Source organism: Pipra filicauda, unplaced genomic scaffold (genome assembly GCF_003945595.2).
Source record: "Pipra filicauda isolate LSUMZ 115617 unplaced genomic scaffold, ASM394559v2 scaffold209_size2725305_pilon, whole genome shotgun sequence".
Classification (NCBI taxonomy): domain Eukaryota; kingdom Metazoa; phylum Chordata; class Aves; order Passeriformes; family Pipridae; genus Pipra; species Pipra filicauda.
In genome coordinates this window covers 2269127-2289523 of record NW_024104320.1, presented here as the reverse complement: position 1 = coordinate 2289523, position 20397 = coordinate 2269127, and the positions used below count along the sequence as shown (strand labels likewise).

Genomic DNA, 20397 nt, shown 5'->3' with positions numbered 1-20397 from the left:
ACAAACAACTCAAATTTCCTTTTCCATTTAGCTGATTTCTGGCAATTCAAAGCATCCACATCTATGTTGGGACATAAAGCACTGCTCTGTAAAGTTTTTGGGTGGCAGATAGTGGAGAAGGAAGCTTACCTCTATGAAGCTATTCACTGACATCAAATTGCACACTGCAAGATTGCTAAGGCTGCAAATTTGCTTTAATTGGCAGCTTTACAGTTAATCACAGCTCCCAAGTGTCCAAAACAGTAAGCAAAACCTCTGTGCTCTAATAGCTCTTGTGCATAGCTGTGCCTTGGGGTAACTTTGCAGTATTGCAGATTTTACTTTATAAATTGTGTGTGTAATCTACAGAAGATAGAAAACCAAGCTGGAGCATTCAGTTCCTGTAACCAATGAGGGTATGGAGAAAAGGAGGCTCAGGGGAGAGCTTATCACTCTCCACGATGACCTGAAAGGATGTTGTAGTCAGGTAGGGGTTGGTCTCTTCCCCCAACAAGTGATAGGACAAGAGGAAATGGATTCAAATTGCACCAGGGGAGGTTTCGATTAGATATTAGGAAATATTTCTTTGCTGAAAAAGTGGTTCAGCAGGTGGAATAGGCTGCCCAGCGAAATGGTGGAATCATCAACCCTGGAAGTGTTTAGAAAACAAGTAGACATTGGACTTGATGATCTTGGAGGTCTTTTCCAATCTAAATGATCCTATAATTATGTGTCTGTGTTTTTTGTTATAACTTGTGATTCAGACTGAACTTGTCACCTTCAGTTCAGTTCAGTGGCAGCACTGAACTGTGTTCCCTACTCCTTTGCAGATCCCTTCCAAGAAAATTGTGGCCCCTCTTGAGGATGGCCTGTGTGGACATCCTGATAGCAGTGAGAGAGAAGCCAGGAGGTGGGAAGCCAGGACTGCTATTGCACATCTTTTTGCCCTTGAGGTGTGTAAGGTGCAAATGAGTTTAAAATTTCTTTCAAAAAGGGGAAGAAGCTGCGCTGTGACTGAACAAGGCTGCGATGCTATCAGGCAACTTGGCAGAGCTTTAAGGTCAGACTGGTTCTACAGCTGAAGTATTGCAATTTGAAATAGAAGAAGTACTATTTTTTTGTCTTTGAAGAAAATCAGGGGTCTTGACCAATCTGTGCTAAATTCTTTGTGAGCACATGATCCTTTTTCCTGATTAGTTCATTTCCATGTGTAGTTTTTTTAATTGTCTAGTAAAAAAAATAAATCAAACTATGCATGTGGTTTTGAGAATCCAATTCTTTTCACTTTGTCACTTCCCCCACCAGCTTTTTCATCACTGGCTTGATTGATTCTCTGTATGGCCAGGCAGGGTGACAAACTACTGAGTGGAGGCCTGCTGGCTGCCAGCTCCTCTGAAACCCTGTGGCAACTAACTATTGATTTGCAAACTGTTGCTGCATGCTTCCTCAGCATGTTATGAAACAGCTTAATTGAAAACAAAATCCTGAACTATCATTTTTGTTTTTTTTTTTTTTCATTTTCTCTGGTGGTTTAGTACTGCTGTCAGTTGGAGAAACGGAAACTTATTTCTTTAGTTTACTACTTTTAAACACTTTCCCCTCTTGCTGCAGGTTGTGTATCTCAGCCTGGCTCTTTCTCTGCAGGTGCCACTTTTTTAGTTATCACATCCTTGGCTCTTTGTATATATGTAATAGTGCTGCAGTGCCATGGACTGTTTGCCCTGAACTGTTCACTCCTGGAAAAGAGCCTTTATTTTATAACTGAAGAGTCTTTTTCCCCTGTTTCCAAACTACCAGACCTGGAGATTGCACCAGCAAGGTCTCCAGCTAACTGCTAGGAAAATCATTTAATAGAAGGGGAAGTAGAGCATTAGATGCTCCTCTAAGGAGATTATAAAGTTTTGATCACTGAGGAGTTAAAAAAGAATTCAGATAAGCAATTGTCAATGAAAGTATAGACATAAATTAGTCACTGGACCCCTTCCAGATGCAGGATTAGGAGGTCAGTGGGCTTGGGCTCTCTGGAACTTTGGTATTAATAATTAGCAGTTGCTTTAGAGGCTTGCCTCATGGAGATGTCTCTCTAGACTGCCAGTCAGTTGAAAAAGATTCAGGAAAATGTCAAGTGCTTTCAAAAAGTATTTCAAATTGGATGCTGACACTCTAGTTATCTAAAATATCACTGGAGAGAAAAATGGCACTAAGAGAGAAAAGGATTAAAATACATAAAAAATTCTCACGACATTGAGATTCATTGACTTAGCTGCAAGGAAGAAAAAATTCCTATGAATACCTCTTTCTGCTTATAATTCAGATTAAATTTGTAGAGCCATAAGAGTAGATTGTTCTTTAAATTTAATTCACCAAGGGTAAATCAAATTTACTGCGAAAACTTAAGATCAATAGTAAGCCAGCTTCTGTCCTGTCTGTTTTTTTTAAAATAATCTAGAAAACAATACTGTCAATATAAAAATAAAAAGAGGGTCCAATTAGTGCTGCATTTAATACCAAAAAATTAAAAATCAAAGTATTTTTGTCCTGAGTTTGGTAAACTCTTGGCTCTATGGTTATATGTCTTGGTTATATGTCTTGGTAAGCAGTCTGATTTTAGCCTCTGAGAACCATTTTTCTCTCTGCCTCATGGATGTTCCCAGGTTGGGCTTCTCAATTTTTTGAGGACATGACACCCTTGCAAGGGGATTGTTCCATTGATGGGCCACGGTAAATAATTAAATACCCATTTAAATACTGGCCTATTAATTACTGAATTACCCAATTAATTACTAAATAATTAAATTACTGAGCTTCAATTCCGGAGGTCTGGCCTGACAGAAGATTCTGATGAAAATTATGTGGTATTCAAAGGTGCAGTATTTGGAGAGGTCAGAGTTGCTGGGAGGCTTGGAGGGCTGCTGGGGTCTTTTAGAAACATAGAATACAGCTGAGTTTGCCCCAGCAGAGCCATGTGTACGAAGACATCACAAAAGGTGACTTTGCTGCCTCAACAGAGGAAAGCTGGCGTATTTATGACTTCTTTGAAGTAGTGTGGTGAGTGGGCCTCAGCTGGTAGCCAAGCACCCAGAATGACCCTCGCAGTGGGACAGGGAGGAAATAGGCAGAGAAAAAACAGTAGAGATGAAGACAGGGTGGAGGTAAAGACAGGGAGATCCATCCCCAGTTACTGAAGTGGCAAACAGACTCATTGAGGGGAAATTAATTTAGAATCATAGACTTAAAGAATGGTTTGGGTTGGAAGGGGCTTTAAAGATCATCCAATTCCAATCCCCAAACTTCCAACCCCCAAAACTTAACATTTAATTATTGTTTACGTAGGGAGAAACAAAGATGAGAAACATAAGGTACTTAAGGAGAACATCTTTTCTCGCGCTTCTCTGAGCTGAACTCCTGACCAAAATCTTCCTCGTTGCCATTGTAGGTCCCTTTGGTGAGACAATGTCAGGGCAGGAGGTTGGGGTTTCTGACATTCTTTGCTCTTCAGTCTTTTCTTCTGTGTTTCCCTCCTTCTTGTTTGTCTCCTCTGCTCTGGTGTGAGGCTCTATGGGCAAAGGTCCCTTTGGGTTTTCCACCTTTGGGTGTGATTCTTGCTTCATGAAAGGGATGTTGTGTGTGCTGTCCTGTGTTTCCTCAGCAAAACCCTCATGCTGAGCTTAAACTCAAACCTGAGTTAGTGAAGAAACATTTTTCTTTATGGGAAATGGAAACCCTACAGTTTTTGGTACCGGTGTGATTAATTCCGTGGGTGATCAACCACTTGCAGTGTGGTTCTCTGTGGTTGCTTAGGTGGTAATATGGAAAAAAAGATGTCAGCCAACAAGAAATGGGTCTCTGCTCATGCACTGAATTCCACCTGGAAGTTAAAATCAGATTAATCAGATTAATTTTATTATTTTTCTTTTTGATTATAGAAATTAATTTTATTGTAAAATTTAAGATTTCATATTAATATCTTAATTTACTCAGGTGGTGAAGGCAATGCTCTGCTGCAGAGGGGAAAATAGTATTTGCTGAGCGAGGGAGGTGTCTGTAGTTGATGCCTCTATGAGCTGCATAATGACAATGAGATGACCATGTTTCAGAGTAAAATGTCCAGCCTTAGGACCACAGATTTAGGCTGAAAATATCAGGGAATTTCACAAGGGAGATGGGGTATTGCTGTTTTTGAGGAGGCTTCTAATTTGGTTGTTATTCTGTTTTTCATTATTACAGGGATCCTTTCAACCTTGGGAAATGGGTATGTTATTTTTATGTCCTCAAAGCGAAAAAAGAAGTTGAGACCTGCTGAGATAATGACTGTTAATTTAGCAGTGTGTGATCTGGGCATTTCAGGTAATTTCATGTCTTTGTTTTCACTCATTTTTACTATCCCACCATTCTTTCTGGCAGCAGCAAGAGGCATTCCTCCGAAAGTCAAGGAAGCCCCAAAGGCCTTCTGCTACTGATATTTCTGCTCTCTTATTTGCATATAAATAGCATGGAAGGATGGAAAACAACATTCCTGAACAACTTGATGGGAAGAAATTAACAGTACAGAGGAAAAAATAGGGTTGATTTTATCAATCAGGCAAAACACCTGTTCATCCCAGCACTGGGCAACGTCTCCAAAAAGTTTCCATGTGCACCCTGGCACAATAACCACAAAATAGCTCAGTATTACAGGCGCAGAAAACTATGTTTTCTTGCTGTAGGATGCAATAGAAGGGATCCAAGTGCCTCAAAAATACATGTTTGGCCAAATAATTGGAAAAAGCCAGTAGTCACCAGCCTACCAAAGCTAATAGTTTTCTCTCTAGTTACCACCCTCCTTTATGCCTGGATCAGAAAAATAAGCATTTGTGTCAATCTGTAGAGTAAGAGCAACAGCAGCCAACTGGGAGGATTTTTATTTAAACCCCACAGTCTGGATGTCCTGGCACGGAAGGAGAGAGCTTTGGAAAAGTTTATACAGAGTTGCAGAGTCAAGAGCCTCTGGAGATTGTTGTTTTGGCTCTTGACATAAGTCTCTCACTCAGCTGCTCATGGTTACGTGCAGATGCAGGAGAAGAGCAGGATGTCCTTTAGAAAAGGATATTTTGGATGGCAGGCACTCCAATACATATAAAGACCCATCTGATCATGGGATCTCCCCCATGCAATATAAATGGCAATATATTCCCATGCTCCCAAAGTCATCTGTCCCCTGTGTGTTGTATACACTGGGAGCCCTGCCCTCAGCTGCAGTGCACTGTTTTCCTGCCCTCATCTCTGCCAAATGCTTCTGCTCTCATGCAAATGCCCAAAATAGCACTGAACAATATGAAATGGTGGCTCCCAGTCTCCCCTGACTGATGCCTGTTATGCTCTCATGGCACAAGGCTAAGGATTTGCTCACCCCTGCAAATTCCAGGGGTTTGGATCAGTAAACATGGATTTCTGAAGGAAATACAAATTCAGTAGAAGAAAGATGTTAGTACAAATATCATTGCTACCACACAGAAAAATCCCAAGATTTCTTTGGCATTTCTGCCGTGGAGTCACTATTTCCATCTTTCAACATTTAGAAGTTAAGGAGAAAAAAACAAAATGGTTTTTTACTCTTCTGTGACACTCCCATTTCCTTTGTGTCTTTAAGAGTCTGTCTTACATTATAAATCTCATGTTTGACTCTTATGATAGTTACTCCAATGATAGGGAGTTCTTCAGGGAAATTTCCCTAGATATATATTTTGAATGTTGCCCAGAGAAGCTGTGGATACTCCATCCCTGAAGTATTCAAGGATGGGTTGGATGGGGCTCTGAGCAGCCTGGTCTAGTGGGAGGTAACCCTATCCATGACAGGGGGATTGGAACTATTTGATCTTTAAGAACTCTTGCAAGACAAACCATTCTATAATTTGGTGAGTTTAATAGGTATCTCCTAACCACACAAACTGTAGGTCTCAACCATGCAAATTACAGCTAGTTTGGGAGCCTTCTTAGCATGAGGGCTGACAGCTTCTCTCTTAAGGTGTGTCAACACCATACTACCTGGTCACCTTGCTTTCTTCCATGGGGAATCTCAATCTGTCTGTGTGTTTAAATTTTGGAATTAAAAATAATTGTGATTGGCACAGCCATGTGGCTTTTTCTTCCTTCTCTAATGTTTTTTTGCTAACTGATGATGTTCACCTGAGAAATGTGATGTATTCAATCTGCTGGACTGATTGGAATGAAGATGGGATTTTTTCCCCCAGGATCTTCACATTTCACACGCTTATCTTGGCACCTTGTTCAAGAAACGACTTCTGCCATGGCCCTGTTTCCTGCAGATTTCCACAGGGTGGCACCAGCCCCTCGTTCAAAGCTGCATCGGGCTCTTTTTGCACTGACACCGTGCTCTGAGCTGCTCCGAGTCCTGCTGCTGAAGAGAAATTTGATTTTGTGCAAATAAATGTGTTGGCCTTTAAAGCTGGCAATCATTTACGTGAGTAAAGTTGCTGACTGTTAGCATATGTCCTAGACCTTGCCATATTTAATGTTTTTCTTGAAACTTAATCACTGAGGTCAGCTTTTGCTTGAAAAATTAGAAGTACATTTATTCTGCTCAGAGAAAAGCACATCATACATTGACCCAAGCACAACTTTCAAGCTGAGGCAGAACTTTCCTTACAGGCTTAGGCTAAAGGAAAACAATCTCAAAATACTTTGTTTAAAAATAAATCTGGTTTTGATGGGTTTTCAATCATGATGTTTTTGGCATAAAGATGGAGCAAAGGCCATTTTATGCAATATTTGTTTTTGGTAGAAATGTTTTAATTTTCTGCTAATACTGAAAACAGAATGTTTAGTTTTATGTCCAGTTTGATGCAAAATGGAATATTTTTGGGAACAATTCAAAATATTTTCCTGCAGATCACTTCAACATAATAGAGACTTTTATCTTCACTTCTATGAACAGGTTACCTTGTGGGAATTACAGTTTGCAAGACCCTCTTTATAAACCAATTCACTGAGCTGCTATGACATTACAGACACTGTGGTTCAGCCAGGGAAATTAGCCCAGGGCAGCTGAGATGTTTTCAAATCCTTGAGGTGCTCTGGCTACTCCTGTGGAGGAAGGAATACAGTCACAGGAATGTGGAGTTCAATATTTAATATTGTTTGAATATTGCAGTTGAACTGTTCAGGCTTGGGAGCATTTCAGGTCAGTCTGGTAATTAGAAATGAAGGATTTGGAAAATATGCTGATGTTCCTAGATTATAAATTTTTGAGTTTTCTGTTCCGTTAACGTTGGTTTTTTTCTTTGTCTGGTTTTTGACCAAAAAAAAAATAAAATATTAATAATCAGAAGGTAGTGGTAATTTTCTAACTAGAAAATGACAAATTTCAAACTTTCTTATTTTTACAATGCTTACAAAGAATATGAATAAGGTAAATCTGATTTAATGTAAGAATGGAACATTTGTCTCATCTTCACTTCTTCCATAATGCACCCCTCAGTTTTATAAATGGAGGAATGAGCTGAAGTGCCACTAAGACAGAGCCTCAAAAATATTATATGTTATATATTTCCCCTCTTTTGGGGGAAACTTAGAAGGTTTTGATATCTGTGACCAGGTGGCTTGTTGAGAGGCACCAAGGAAATGTGTGGCATGGACAGGAGCTGAAACTACTTCTGCAGCTCAACAATAGCATAATCTTTCCTTCTCATCTAACACTTCACTATGTATCCTATTGTTGGGCCTTGACAGGTTTGTAAAAGTCCTTTTTGAAGGCAAATTTCTTTATCTTGTGCTTCAAGGCACTCAATGGACAATCCTAGGGATGTAGATTAGATCTGTGCCTATTTCAAGCCCAGACTCACCCATCACCTGTACTGTTTGGATACTGACATGTGTTTACATGTGGACTTAACATATTCTGAAGTTTTCATAACGGGAAGAATTTGCCCATGGTGGGTACCAGAATACTGGTTTACTTCTGTTTCCTGTGGCTACAGCATAGCACCTATTTCCAGCAATTCTGCAGACTTGGCTCATCCTACCGCAGTGTTGATGCTATGGGATGTAGCTAGAGCTGTCTTAGGCTTAGTCTTGTGGATGGAGGGCACATGAGTCATAGAATCACAGAACGCTTTGGGTCAGAAGGGACCTTAAAGATCATTTGGTTCCAAACCCCCCAAATGGGCAGCAACACCTTCGCTAGACCAGGCTGCTCTAAGCCTCATTCAACCTGGCCTTGAACACTTCCAGGGATGGAGCATCCACAGCTTCTCTGGGCAACCCATGCCAGCGCCTCACCACCCTCACAATAAAGAATTTCTTTCTAATATCTCATCCAAATTTATCCTCCTTCTGCTTTAAGTCCTTGCATCTACTGTGCCTGAGGCCTCCTCTTGACATTGAAGTTTTGTCCAAAGGAGAGGGTTTGCCTTTCTGAAAAAGGGTGGTTTTATCGATGATGGGGTTTATCAGTCAACTGACACTCTCTTCTCCTTTTTTGAAGTTGTAGGCAAACCTTTCAGTATCATCTCCTTCTTCTGTCACCGCTGGATGTTTGGATGGATAGGCTGCCGCTGGTATGGATGGGCTGGTTTCTTCTTTGGCTGTGGGAGCCTTATTACCATGACAGCTGTCAGCCTGGACAGGTACCTAAAAATCTGCCACTTGTCCTATGGTAAGACAACTCTATATCTATATATGGAGATAACTATATTATCTATGACTACAGAGGAATCATATGAAGTGCTATAGTTTACTACACTGAAATCACATTTAAGCTCTTCAGAATGCTTTTGTAAAATATAGAGGAGAATACATAGATAAGAGAAACACATTTTCATGATCCAAGTAATCCCAGTTAAATTTTTTTTACTGGACATAACATCTTCACTGTTGTCTCTCTGCTGTCTGCTTAAGCCATGAGTTTTCATAATCCATCACAGATAAACCATTTTATGTATCAAGGCTAATTAACATTAGCAGATGCAAGTATTGCACATATTTCAAGATCTTATGGACCAATAAATAGAAATATTCCCTATTAGATGCCTAAATTCCTCTAAGATATGTGGCAAGCTATTTAAAACATCTAAGAGATTTGGATGGGCAATAATTCATAATGTGATATCATAGCTCTAATATGGAGATGGAACCTGAGAGGATGAAATGAATTTAGCAATGAAAGCTGTTACCATCATATCCATCAATATTTGTATGTCCTGAATATGATGTGTGATATGCTTCGTTCTTTCCAGTTAAAAGAAATTGTCACAGTATAGAAAAGATGTTCTTCCTGCTTTGGAAAGGACTAAATTCCCATTAAAATACAGGGAATACTCAAGGTGGCTTTACATATAAGAAACACCTTGCCCATGTGACTTGAGGGGTACACAACAGATTTCTTTATAATGACATAAAATGTCAGTCATGTAAGGTTAAGTTATAAGGAATGTCTACAGGTCGAAAGTGTAAGTAAGCCAGTCTCTGTAACCAGTTAAAGTCTGTGGTACTGTGCTAAGATGTGCTATTGTAGATCCTGTGCTATCATAGATAGCCCATGCTTTTTCCTTAAGTGGGAGTGCAGGGAAGGTCTCCTTAGCAGAGTTCTAGGTACACCATTCACATTAAGTAGGATTTCAGTTCTTGCTATAGAAGTCTTATCAAAATAATTCAGTGGCAACACAAATCACGGACAATTTTCCACAGATTTGGTGAACTGAAGTGAATATTTCATGCCTGGCTGCATTCATGCCACCAGCTCTGGTATTTAGCATTGCGTCTGAGTTCCCTGGGAACAGAACACTTCAAAACCTTTATGCTCAAGGACTCTGATCATGGTTGTCCATACAAAAGGATGGAGACCAATAAACATAATGCTCAGTCTAGGAGGTTAAATTAGACATTATCTGTATAATGACCAAATCAGTCATCAGGAACCTGGTGCACCTGTTTTTTACCTACATCTTCTTTTTTTTTTTGGTACTAGAATGCTGTGGTTTGACAATAGCTGCAAAAATAATGTCACTCTTTTAATACTCATTCTATTGTTGCTTTGTTTTTCCACCCCTGAGCCCAACAAACCACCTTTCTGTCTCTCAGCCATCATACAGGAATACATAATTTGTCAAGCAGTGTTCATTTTCCTTCCAGTGATCTGGAAATGTAAAATCAGCTGTGAAGGGACACTGGTCACATTCAAATTACAGGTGCTTCTTTGCTTTGATCCTGAAATCCAGCAGAAAGCTCCCCAATGTTGGTGTGAAGTGAGTGAAAACTCCTCTGTGAGTCAGGGACTGCAAGCAGGTTGGAGCTTCCAAAGTGAAAGGATCATTACACCATATTTCGAGTTTCTGAAAAAATTACACATTTTTACTTGTTCTATCCAAATCCAAAATGTCGAATACAGGGGATGATGGAAAGCTTGTAAACTGAAGCTTTTTCCACATGGATTAGAGCTGTATGCAAGATGAGCAGAAAGACAATATTCCACACTCCACAGCTCCAGACATGCATTTAATAACATTAGGCTTAATTAAAAAAATGGGCAAGGATACACGAAAACACCTGTTATGGATACTTCTGACAGGACACTCATGGTGATTTTCTATACTGGAAAAGAATGACAAGGTAAAAATATGTCTTGCATATCTCATTCCCTCTGTAAAGCCTTTTTTTAAAGTTACTAGTTTAATAATTTATGGTGAGAACTGTCCTGAGATTGAACTTTAGCCAGGTAATACATGACAGAAAGAACAGGAAGTAATGTAAGTTACAATGTGCAGTTGCTGTGGGTGAGCCTTCATACTGAGTAATGAAAAGCTGAATTAAAGTCTTAGTCCTTCATGTAGGTTGAACCTCTATCTCATCTGATCACACACCATGAATACACTGTTAGAGACCACAAAAGCAATTTCCAAAATTATTGGACAAGATTCTCACAACTGTTGCTGGCCTGGTTGCTTGGATTGTTTTGGTTTGGACTCTTCTCAGTTGTAAATCATCACAACTTAAAGCAAAGATCTAAAATAAAGTTAGGTGGAGTCTTTCATATGAGTGTGCATTTGTCTTCATGAGTGTCATGGTTTGAGCCTCAAAACCAATTTTTCAACCCCCCACAAATCTGCTAAAATGTTGAGAGAAGTTTTCAGACAGGCAACAAACTTAGCATGGGGGAGTTATATCAAAATTTATTACTAACAAAATAAAACCTGTAGAAACTAAGAAGCAAATAAATACACAGTATTAATACAATTTCTACCACCTCTGGGGCCCTCCCATATCAGTCCAGAAGAACCTTCAGGGCAGGAGGGGTCTTCTGCATCCCCACCAGCTGCTCGGCCTCTGCCGAGGGCTCCTCCTGGACTGCGAGGGAACACTTGCTGCACCAGGTCTGCATCGTGAGCTACAGGGAGTCAAAGCTTTTGAGTCCTTTTCCCCTGCTTGGTGAAGGTTCCCCCCAGGAAGTAAGATTTAGGGACTTCTCCACTTCGAACCTGCTTGATTTGGCTTCTCTCTGTCTCAGCTGTAGCATCAGCTGGGCTACCAGGTGGCAGGAGGGGCCATCCCCTGCATTCCTCGTCCTTTGGTTTCTGGCTGCCCTGGTCCAAACCTCAGCAGGGGCACCTCCGAGCTCTCAGTTTGTCTCTCTCTCCAGTCTCAGCTCCAGTCGCCCTCTCCCCCCGCCATGGCAGGGGAGGTGGCAGTGAGACTGCTTGAAGTTTCTCTCTCCTCTGCCTGGAATTTTTTCTGCTCTGCTTCACGATCACTGCTGCTGCTTCCCCCACTCACAGGGGGGAAAACGGTGAGGGAATGTCATAGCTCTGGCCATAGCACCAGGGCTACAGCGTGCCCAGGGGCACCCCCAAACTCGGGGCTCCCCTCGGTTACCTCATGGCTCCAATTCTCTCTGCCAAACAGCTTCTCTTTTGGTCTGTGTAATTTCGCAGGGGCACCCTGATTGGTTCAACACCAAGAACACCACCCCTGGAGTTAACCACTTTCCCACTGCAGGGAAAAAGCCTTTTTCAAACTAAGACAATGAGGCACAACAAGAGCTGGAGGGCCTTGCTCAGGATCACTAATGATACCTGAAAAGAGGCAAGATTAACACTGCAGAGTTGTTGTAAAACAGTTGACCAAACCCGTACTTTATAGAATCACAGAAGAATAGAATGGTTTGGGTTGAAGGGACCTTAAAGACTATCCAGTTCCACCCCCCTGCAGGGACAGCTTCCACTAGACCAGATTGCTCAGAGTTGCATCTAACCTGGCATTGAACACTTCCATGTGACATGGCCTGTTCAATCGTGCCACATACATCTGGGCATGAACTTGTAACTCTGGAATTATCTTGCAGGTACCTGGCTGAAGAGACATCATGCATTTGTCTGTCTGGCAATAATCTGGGCCTATGCCATGTTCTGGGCTACGGTGCCTTTTGCTGGGGTGGGGAGCTACGCCCCTGAGCCATTTGGAACCTCCTGCACTCTGGACTGGTGGCTGGCACAGGCTTCGGTGGCTGGACAGGTTTTTGTTCTCAGTATTCTTTTCTTCTGCCTCCTGCTCCCAACTGCGGTGATTGTGTTTTCCTATGTCAAAATAATTTTGAAAGTCAAATCCTCCACCAAAGAAGTCGCTCACTACGATACCAGGATTCAGAACAGCCATATACTTGAAATGAAGCTGACCAAGGTAGGAGCATTTACCTTGGTTTGATTTGTTGTGTCACAGAAGCAGGTTTGGAGACAATAGGATGATGCCTTGAAGGTGGTTCTTGTAGCTTTCTCCTTTGTTGCTGTCAAGATGGGAAACATAGGAGTGGAAACATAATTCTGTGATTAGAGCACTCAAGTCCCTGAGATCATGGTTCACTCTGAAGCTCTGTCACAGCTTTCCTGTGTGACCTTACAAGTCATATCATCTCCCTGTGTCCTTGTTCCCCACCATAAAGCACCCTTTGCTTTCAGGAACAGTTGTAAAGATTAATTTAAGGTGTTCGAGGTGCACAGAAATTATAACAGGAAACAGATAAGGAACAGATTTTGTAGCAGGGAAATAAAACTTTCAGACACTTTACGTTTCTCTGTTAATGAAGATATAAACTAAAATCAGTCCTGTGACATTGCAATTGTTTTTATGCAAATAATTTATCATTTAAGTTCAGTCCTGTGATAAAAATACACTGAAGTACTAAGATTAATTTTGCATCTTAGACCATATCCTGTTTTTCCTTAAGATTGAATCTATTTTCTCTTTGGCAATGGCAACAGCCATGAGCCTTGATACTGGTTATTGTGCCAGCAAATCTCTCAAAATAAAGACTTGTGTTGAACAAACTGAGATTCCTTAGCTGTAAAAAATTCGCCAGCCTCTGTAAGCCATGCCAAGAGAGAGACAAGCAGCAACTTTTGCTTGGCTGATCAAATTTTATTACATTTTTTTTGTGAGTTAAACTGAAAATTATATAACATAGAACAATAAGGGACAATGTGTCTTAACATATTAGAGAGTCTCAGCCGGTACCTGTACAGCCAGTGCTACCAATACAGCTGGTACAGCTGTACTTGCCTTTCAAAGGGGTGTTTCAATACGGTACTTTTTTGTGGTTATTCAGCAAATTTCCTTTGAAGAACAATGCAAACTTTTGATTTGAGGCTGCAGATTTATTTTTGCCATATTGGAGGGATCGCATAAAACTTCAATGTGATCTGAGTTGAAGCACTAGTAGTTGTCCCTCCTGTCTTGATTCCACAGTGGGGAACATAATGTTGGGGTAAATATAATGAATATAATGGAAATATAATGAATATAATGGAAAATGAGTCTCCCTTATAACCCATTTGACTCCAGAGCACAATCTATAACAAAAAGGCTGTGTTTGAGACCCTTGGCTCACATGCACATCACTTCCTTCAGTGACAGACAACAAAAAAAAGTACAGAAAAGATTATGCAACATCCAAAATCCTTTTGCTTTCTGGTGATTTTTTTTTCCCTAATCCTGCTAATTGCCTTATTCCAAATGAGTGCACTTGTACTACTCCCAGTCTGGATGCAGCAACGGCCTGTCAATGGCAGCAGTATAATGGCAGGTGTTCTTCAGAATGTATTATTGCATGATTATTGCATCATGTATTAAACTATACCAGGCTGTGACTGAGTGCAGACAGGCCGGTTCAGGTAGAGTATATAAATCTCCAATTTTAGCCCCAAACACTTTATTTAACATTTATACTAAACTCTCTTATAGTTACATTTCCTCGTATTATAAGGAAGTCCTTTACTAATTTACTGGGAACATGTTATCAGAACTGAAACATTTGCTGGAAATGTGCTTTTTTAGACTATCTACATATCTTAATGGAGTACAAATCCATGATATGGCTTAGAAGAAAGATAACTAAACATTGTACTAGCATTGTCAGTTTTAATTATATTCTCAATTTTCAGAAGATCTTTTTCGCAGCTCTGATATTATCTGTAAGTTATCCTAAAAAAAAAAAAAGAGATTCTGTGTTTTGAAAGGACTCTCCTCCTTAAATAATTTAAATCCAGTGTCAAATGATTATAATTTTCTGAGATCTCATTAAGTTTCCTCATCTTTAGCCAAACTTTATGGCATTTTTAAAGGTCTGTGATAACAGACTCATTAACTACTCTGTGTCAGGTGAAAGAAAAACAGGCACTAGATAAAGATGTGTGACAGATTTTCTTCATATTGAAAATTTACCTGAAGCAAGTCATCATTTTTCTTTTCCATTCAGTGTCATGTTCCCTTGCATTCTGCCCTGCTCTGTGCCGTGCTTCCAGTGTCTCTCGGTGCTGGATAAACCTCCTCCTCTCTTTTCTCCTCTCACAAGGTGGCAATGTTGATCTGCGCAGGGTTCCTCATTGCCTGGATCCCCTACGCCGTGGTCTCAGTCTGGTCAGCCTTTGGACAGCCGGATTCAGTTCCCATTCAGTTTTCAGTGGTACCAACACTGCTTGCAAAGTCAGCAGCCATGTACAACCCAATTATTTACCAGGTCATAGATTGTAAATTTGCCTGTTGCCGGTCAGGAGAACTGAAAGCGAAGAACTCTTTGAAGAAATCAAGGTAATTTCTTCTTTGAAAAGTAGGATGTCTTTAATTACACAACATTCCAAAAAATACCAAACTAAGATCTACCAAGGATCACAGCTTTATGAAGCTTATTTCTTGTTTTTAACCATGACTTATTTGGGGTATTTCTTGCCATGGGAATTTGTGAAGTGGCTCTAGATGTATAAAGAGAAGCAAGGAGACAGTCCTTACTTTTAGATCCAGCTGCAACTCCATTAATATAGTTTGGAAAAAAGACCCACTGCTTTTAGTGGTTTTGGGATCGAGCCTGTCTTCTTGTTCCTTTTCTTTCGTGTCATCATACGATTTTCCTCCAGAAGGTGTTGATGACCTCTATTGCCACTGAAGTAAATGGAAGAGAATTGTGCTAATTCCTTACATAATTAACCTGTTAATACTATGTCTTTCAGTTACAGAATCAGCAGGGAGAGACAATAGTTCCTTAATCACCCTGTAGGTAACATTCACACCAAAAAACCAAGCCCAAACTCAACAAATCAAAGTATGATAAGGTCTCATAAAAAAGCTCCTTTCTATTTACAACTTTCAGGCAAAATTTATGATGAACACCAGTGGAGTTCCTGAAAACACTAATTATGCACTTGGAGGAAAAGTGCTTATAATTCTGCATTACCCCAGACAAGCACCTTACTTCTGTGTTGAACAATGAGAAAATGATGGGTGTTAATCTGGCAGTGTAGACTGACACAAAGGCCACCAGTGCCATACCACATATAAGTGACTGTGAAACATTAGAATTCCAGTAATTTTCTTATTAAATAAATTTCTTACTTATTAGAGGCATGAAGGACAACTTTATCATTCATATTATTCCCTTATCACTTCCAGCATTTTTTGATGTGTTGCTCAGAATGAGTCAACATCTTGAGCTTCCACAGCTTCTCATAGCAGATCATTCCATAATCTTGCACTCAGATTTACTTTGTCTGCAGAACATAGAGTATAAACATGTTTTAAATGTTTATAGTTTACTAAAAACCCTTCTACAGTTTTAGTCAAGTGAGAGACAAATCCAAAGTAGCCTTCAGTGAATCTTTGGTGGCTGGATTTGTGTTTAACCTCCAAGTTATCCCTCTGAAGGAGGTTTCACCTAGTCCCTGATGCTGAATGCAAGTTGGCTTTCCTAGGCCTGTGCAGTGAACGAAATGATCTTGAGAAACCACTTCCCAGAATGAGGAACTTAATTTCCAGCCTGGTATGAACAAAATGATCATTGCCCCTTCTCCGTCCCACAGGACATACACCATATCTGCACACAGAGACTCGATGGTGGTGAACGAAACCCAGCTGGAAGCATGAAGGCTCATTTCAATATAGAAAATGAAAACCTGATGACAAACAACTCTACTGGCTCAAGCTCCTCTTTCTGTAAATTAATTAAAACATGGTGACAGTTTTGTTTTACTCCCTAGCCCTCAGTACAATGTAGTTCTTTCCATCTTGACCAAAATAGTGGGATTAAAGCTGGGAAAATATTTTGAGTACTCAGAGGAAGAAGAAATAGAGAAATTTTGTTTTTATAAAAAATTTGTATTCACTTCAAATGCTATAAAATGCCTTTTTTTTTTCTTTTTATGACTAACAGAAGTGATAGCTTGGATGATATATACTTTTCCTCATGGGAAGGAAAGTATTCATAAAGACCAGTTTTAGTTTGCCAAAGCTAATCTCCCTAAATTCCTACTGCAGTCACTGGAGAACTGGAGCATGAGAGAAAGGATTCCTTAGGGGACAAATCTGAATCAGAGCTTCGCTTATCAGGGCTCTGAATTACACAGTGGGGACACATTTGCCCTGATTCTTCCTGGTGAGCAACTCTCCAAATAATTTGGCTACCAGCTTTCTTAAACCCACTTTGACTTCATTCCTTCAAGATTCAGAAATATTTTGGTTTTAGTCAAGAAGGTCAGAAGTATTTGTGAGTGGTAACAAAGTCATCGTTCAAGTGCAGCTGCAGAGTAATTTTTAAACATTAAGTGTTGGAAGGATGAGGATTAGTAATGATTTAGGAGAATGACAGTCCCATCAAAACAAAGCTTGTTAAGTTCCCAGTGTACTCAATAGAAAAACAATGTGCCTTGTAAAGATCTGCAGAGTAAAGCAACCAAAATAGTTGAGTTGAATCTGTTTCTGGTTTATATTTGTCTTAACGGAGAGGCATCACTACAGATGAAAAATTAGCAGTCTGATATAAGCACATTTTTTAATGCTTAAAAATAATGATTTTGGTGTTTCTATGTAGTTTCTTTGGGAAGGATACGATTCTATTAAAAATAAGCTAATTGCAAATCAGAGAGTCTCCTACACAGATTCGTGCCGACTGTTAAAAAAAAGAAAGTTACAAGGGTGACACTTTCTTCTGAGTTGTTCCTTTAAGGAAAGAAAGCATTTGTGAAAGAGTTTCAATTGTTTTCTTGTTTAATATTTCCTGTTTAACATTAATTTGTCCTACTGTTATTTCAAAATTATGTTTAACATTCCTTTCCTGCCACACTGAACTGAACTTCTTTTGTCACTGATCCGTGGTGAGGTTAATTTTGTTTATACAATAATATCATAAAGGTTTAATCTGATGATTGTTGGCATGTCCCAGCACTCCCATTTTGCAGTTGCTATTTTCTCGAATGATATTCAGACCATGTAGCAGAAGTAGAATTTTGTTGAATTTCCTAAGCTAGGTAGAGGAAAATTTTCCTTCCTTCTCTGCAATGTTTTAGCAAAAGAAGTTTGAATAAATTCTAAGAGAACTTGCATAGGTATGAGGAGTTGCCACGCTACCTATACAATGTTTTGTGCTAAGTTTTCCCCAGAAGTTGAGTTCTTTCATTTCTGTAGATCTTTCAGCAAAAGATCTTGGCTATGGTTGCAAGTTGTGGCCATGAATTGATCCAGAGAAGAAGGCATCCTTCAAAATATTTGCAGACTTGGTTATGAAGGCATTAACAACCTTCTCTCCATTTTCTTACAGATTTTATTATTTTCTTCATCCAGGCAAACTTCTGTTTGTATCTATAGGTGTTTATCCTAACAAAGGTCTGATGTAACTCATGTGGACTGTGGCCCTATAAATGCAAATTAGCTGGAGCAACACTGCTGGGAAGATTGTAAGAATTATCCACCAGTCAGACCAGATTTCAGGGTAGATCAACTCACAGTTTTTGCATGAACCTGTCCTCTAGTTCAAATTTTGGAATATTTTATCTCTATTTGTTAAAATTATGTACTCTCTTCAGAATTGCTGTTGAGTCATCCCAGAAATAGATACACACTTGTAGTAAGGTTGAATTTTATATTTGTGAAGGCTGTAAAATATTTTTGGATTCCACTATAGAGAATGTTCTAGATACATGTGCTATCCAAAGAGTTCAGAGGTTTAGTAAGCTCTAAATATGAACTTTCAGAATAATGATAAACATGTTTCATATGACTTCAAGATATTTATTTTCATATGATTTAAATATATTTATTTTTTATTTGGTGCCATAATTATTTTCTGTCTGAAAAATCAATTTTACCACTACTGAACAGTATCTTGCTCTGTAGGAAACTCTAGGACTCCAACTTGAGCAGGAGTTAGAGACATGTTTATACCAAGCATGTATTCAAGTGAAAGATGTTTCCCTGAATCAAGCAAGACATGCACACTCTGGCATGCAATACTGTAATTTAAATGCAGAATCCAAACCCAAGAGCAAATGGATCTCATTTGATTCAATGATAAAAAGAGAATTGGAGCACTTTCTTTGTTTACTTCCATATAAAGCAGCTGACACAGTTAGTTTGTGCTCTGTTTGGGATCCCGGTGGTAGAGAATAAGGGTCTTATTATGGATTCAAATTTTCAAGGTCAACTTCGAATTGAATTGAAGGTTGTAGCCTGATGGTTCTAGAGATAATAATTTGCCATTGATGTTCAGGACAGAGTTTTCTCCTCTCTATGCGTTGAGGCTGATAATTGATTATTATATAAAACTGAGGTATGTAACCTTGGTCTGAGGTCATTAAAAGACAGTGACTCTCCCAATTTGCTGTTGAAGAAATCTTCTAAATGTTTTTCAAGTTTCAAACATGCTATTTTGTGATCTGAGCTTTGTCAAAGCACCAACATTATAAAACCTACTCAGTGTGATGAATAAGTAGGGAATACAACTCTGAAGGAAGATTTCTTTATTGCATTTTCAATATTTCAGCCTCCTTATTATATTAAGGAATTTCCACTTTTTATGTATTAACATTAAACTAAGTATTTTTCAATGAAAACAGTGCCATCAAGAATAATAACTATAAATGAGAATCTTTTATTATGTAACTATGTGCACATTCAGACTGAGGTGGCAAGAAGCAAAATTGTATGTGAATTCACTCTCTGTGATGTAAAGGAAGTAATTGACACAGTTTAAGACTCCACTTAGATAATGAGCTGACCTGGACAGTAAGATTGTCCCAGTAAGAGTAAGAGAGTAATGAGAGTAATACTCTGTATTTTGAGGTGACAGTGAAATTATGCAAAGCATGTGGATATGGAAACTTCTAATTTGATAATTTTTGGTCATTGATGAAGAATGACTCTAAACCTTCTTCACACTTGGAAATCTGTTGACCATGAAAAAATATAACAAAGCAAACTTTTATGACAAAAAAAGTTGAAATAAATGAAGTACAAAAAATGTAAGTTATGGTTGTAAGATTTTGGAAGAAAATAGAGAGTATTTGTCCATGCAGGTGAATGCAGTTGTATCAAAATTTATTTCTACACCCATAAAGAAAAATGAAAAAAACCCAACCCAACAAGTGGTTTGTTAAAAATATTTATGGCCCACAGTACAAGACTACTGATAGTAGAAGATTTTTGGCTTTGTGGCATTGAAAGCAAAAGAGAAAATTTATACATTGTCATACAAAGAGAGTATGATTAATGAATTGGCAGGCACAATGCTAGTGAATTAGGTCCCTTGGTGGAACTTTTCTCTTGGCTGACAATATCTTTTGGAGGCTGTCCCATCTCCAGTGTGCAGGGTGATCTTGGTTATGAGAAAAAATATGAATTGCTCTGACCAGGCACTTAGTTCTCCTGCAATTCTATCTTATTCATTTTATGTTTGTGTTTCTACCTCTTATTCCCACCAGGGAATTTTCAGATACATCAACCTGCATTCCTCAGGAAAGCTGCTTTGACATCTTTTTAGCTAATGTTTCCCAGCTCAGAATGTTCCCAGATGAGTCTTGCCCTGAGTAAGAAGCTCTTAACAAATAATGTTCACATAACGCATTTCTCTCCCAAGACAGATGGATGTTTGGTTGTTTTCCTTCACATCTGCAT

The 20397-nt window shown here is 39.2% G+C and overlaps 1 protein-coding gene across 1 annotated transcript in view; it reads left to right on the top strand.

Annotated features, from left to right (window-relative positions):
- The window catches only part of OPN5 (opsin 5), a 30206-nt gene extending 13628 nt beyond the window's left edge, over positions 1-16578 (top strand). The window contains exons 3-7 of the mRNA XM_027749267.2: positions 4207-4326; positions 8462-8632; positions 12314-12648; positions 14816-15051; positions 16314-16578. Coding sequence (XP_027605068.1) covers positions 4207-4326; positions 8462-8632; positions 12314-12648; positions 14816-15051; positions 16314-16377 — 926 coding nt within the window. The 3' untranslated portion in view covers positions 16378-16578. The remainder of the gene's footprint in view (positions 1-4206; positions 4327-8461; positions 8633-12313; positions 12649-14815; positions 15052-16313) is intronic.
- The last annotated feature ends 3819 nt before the right edge of the window (positions 16579-20397 follow it).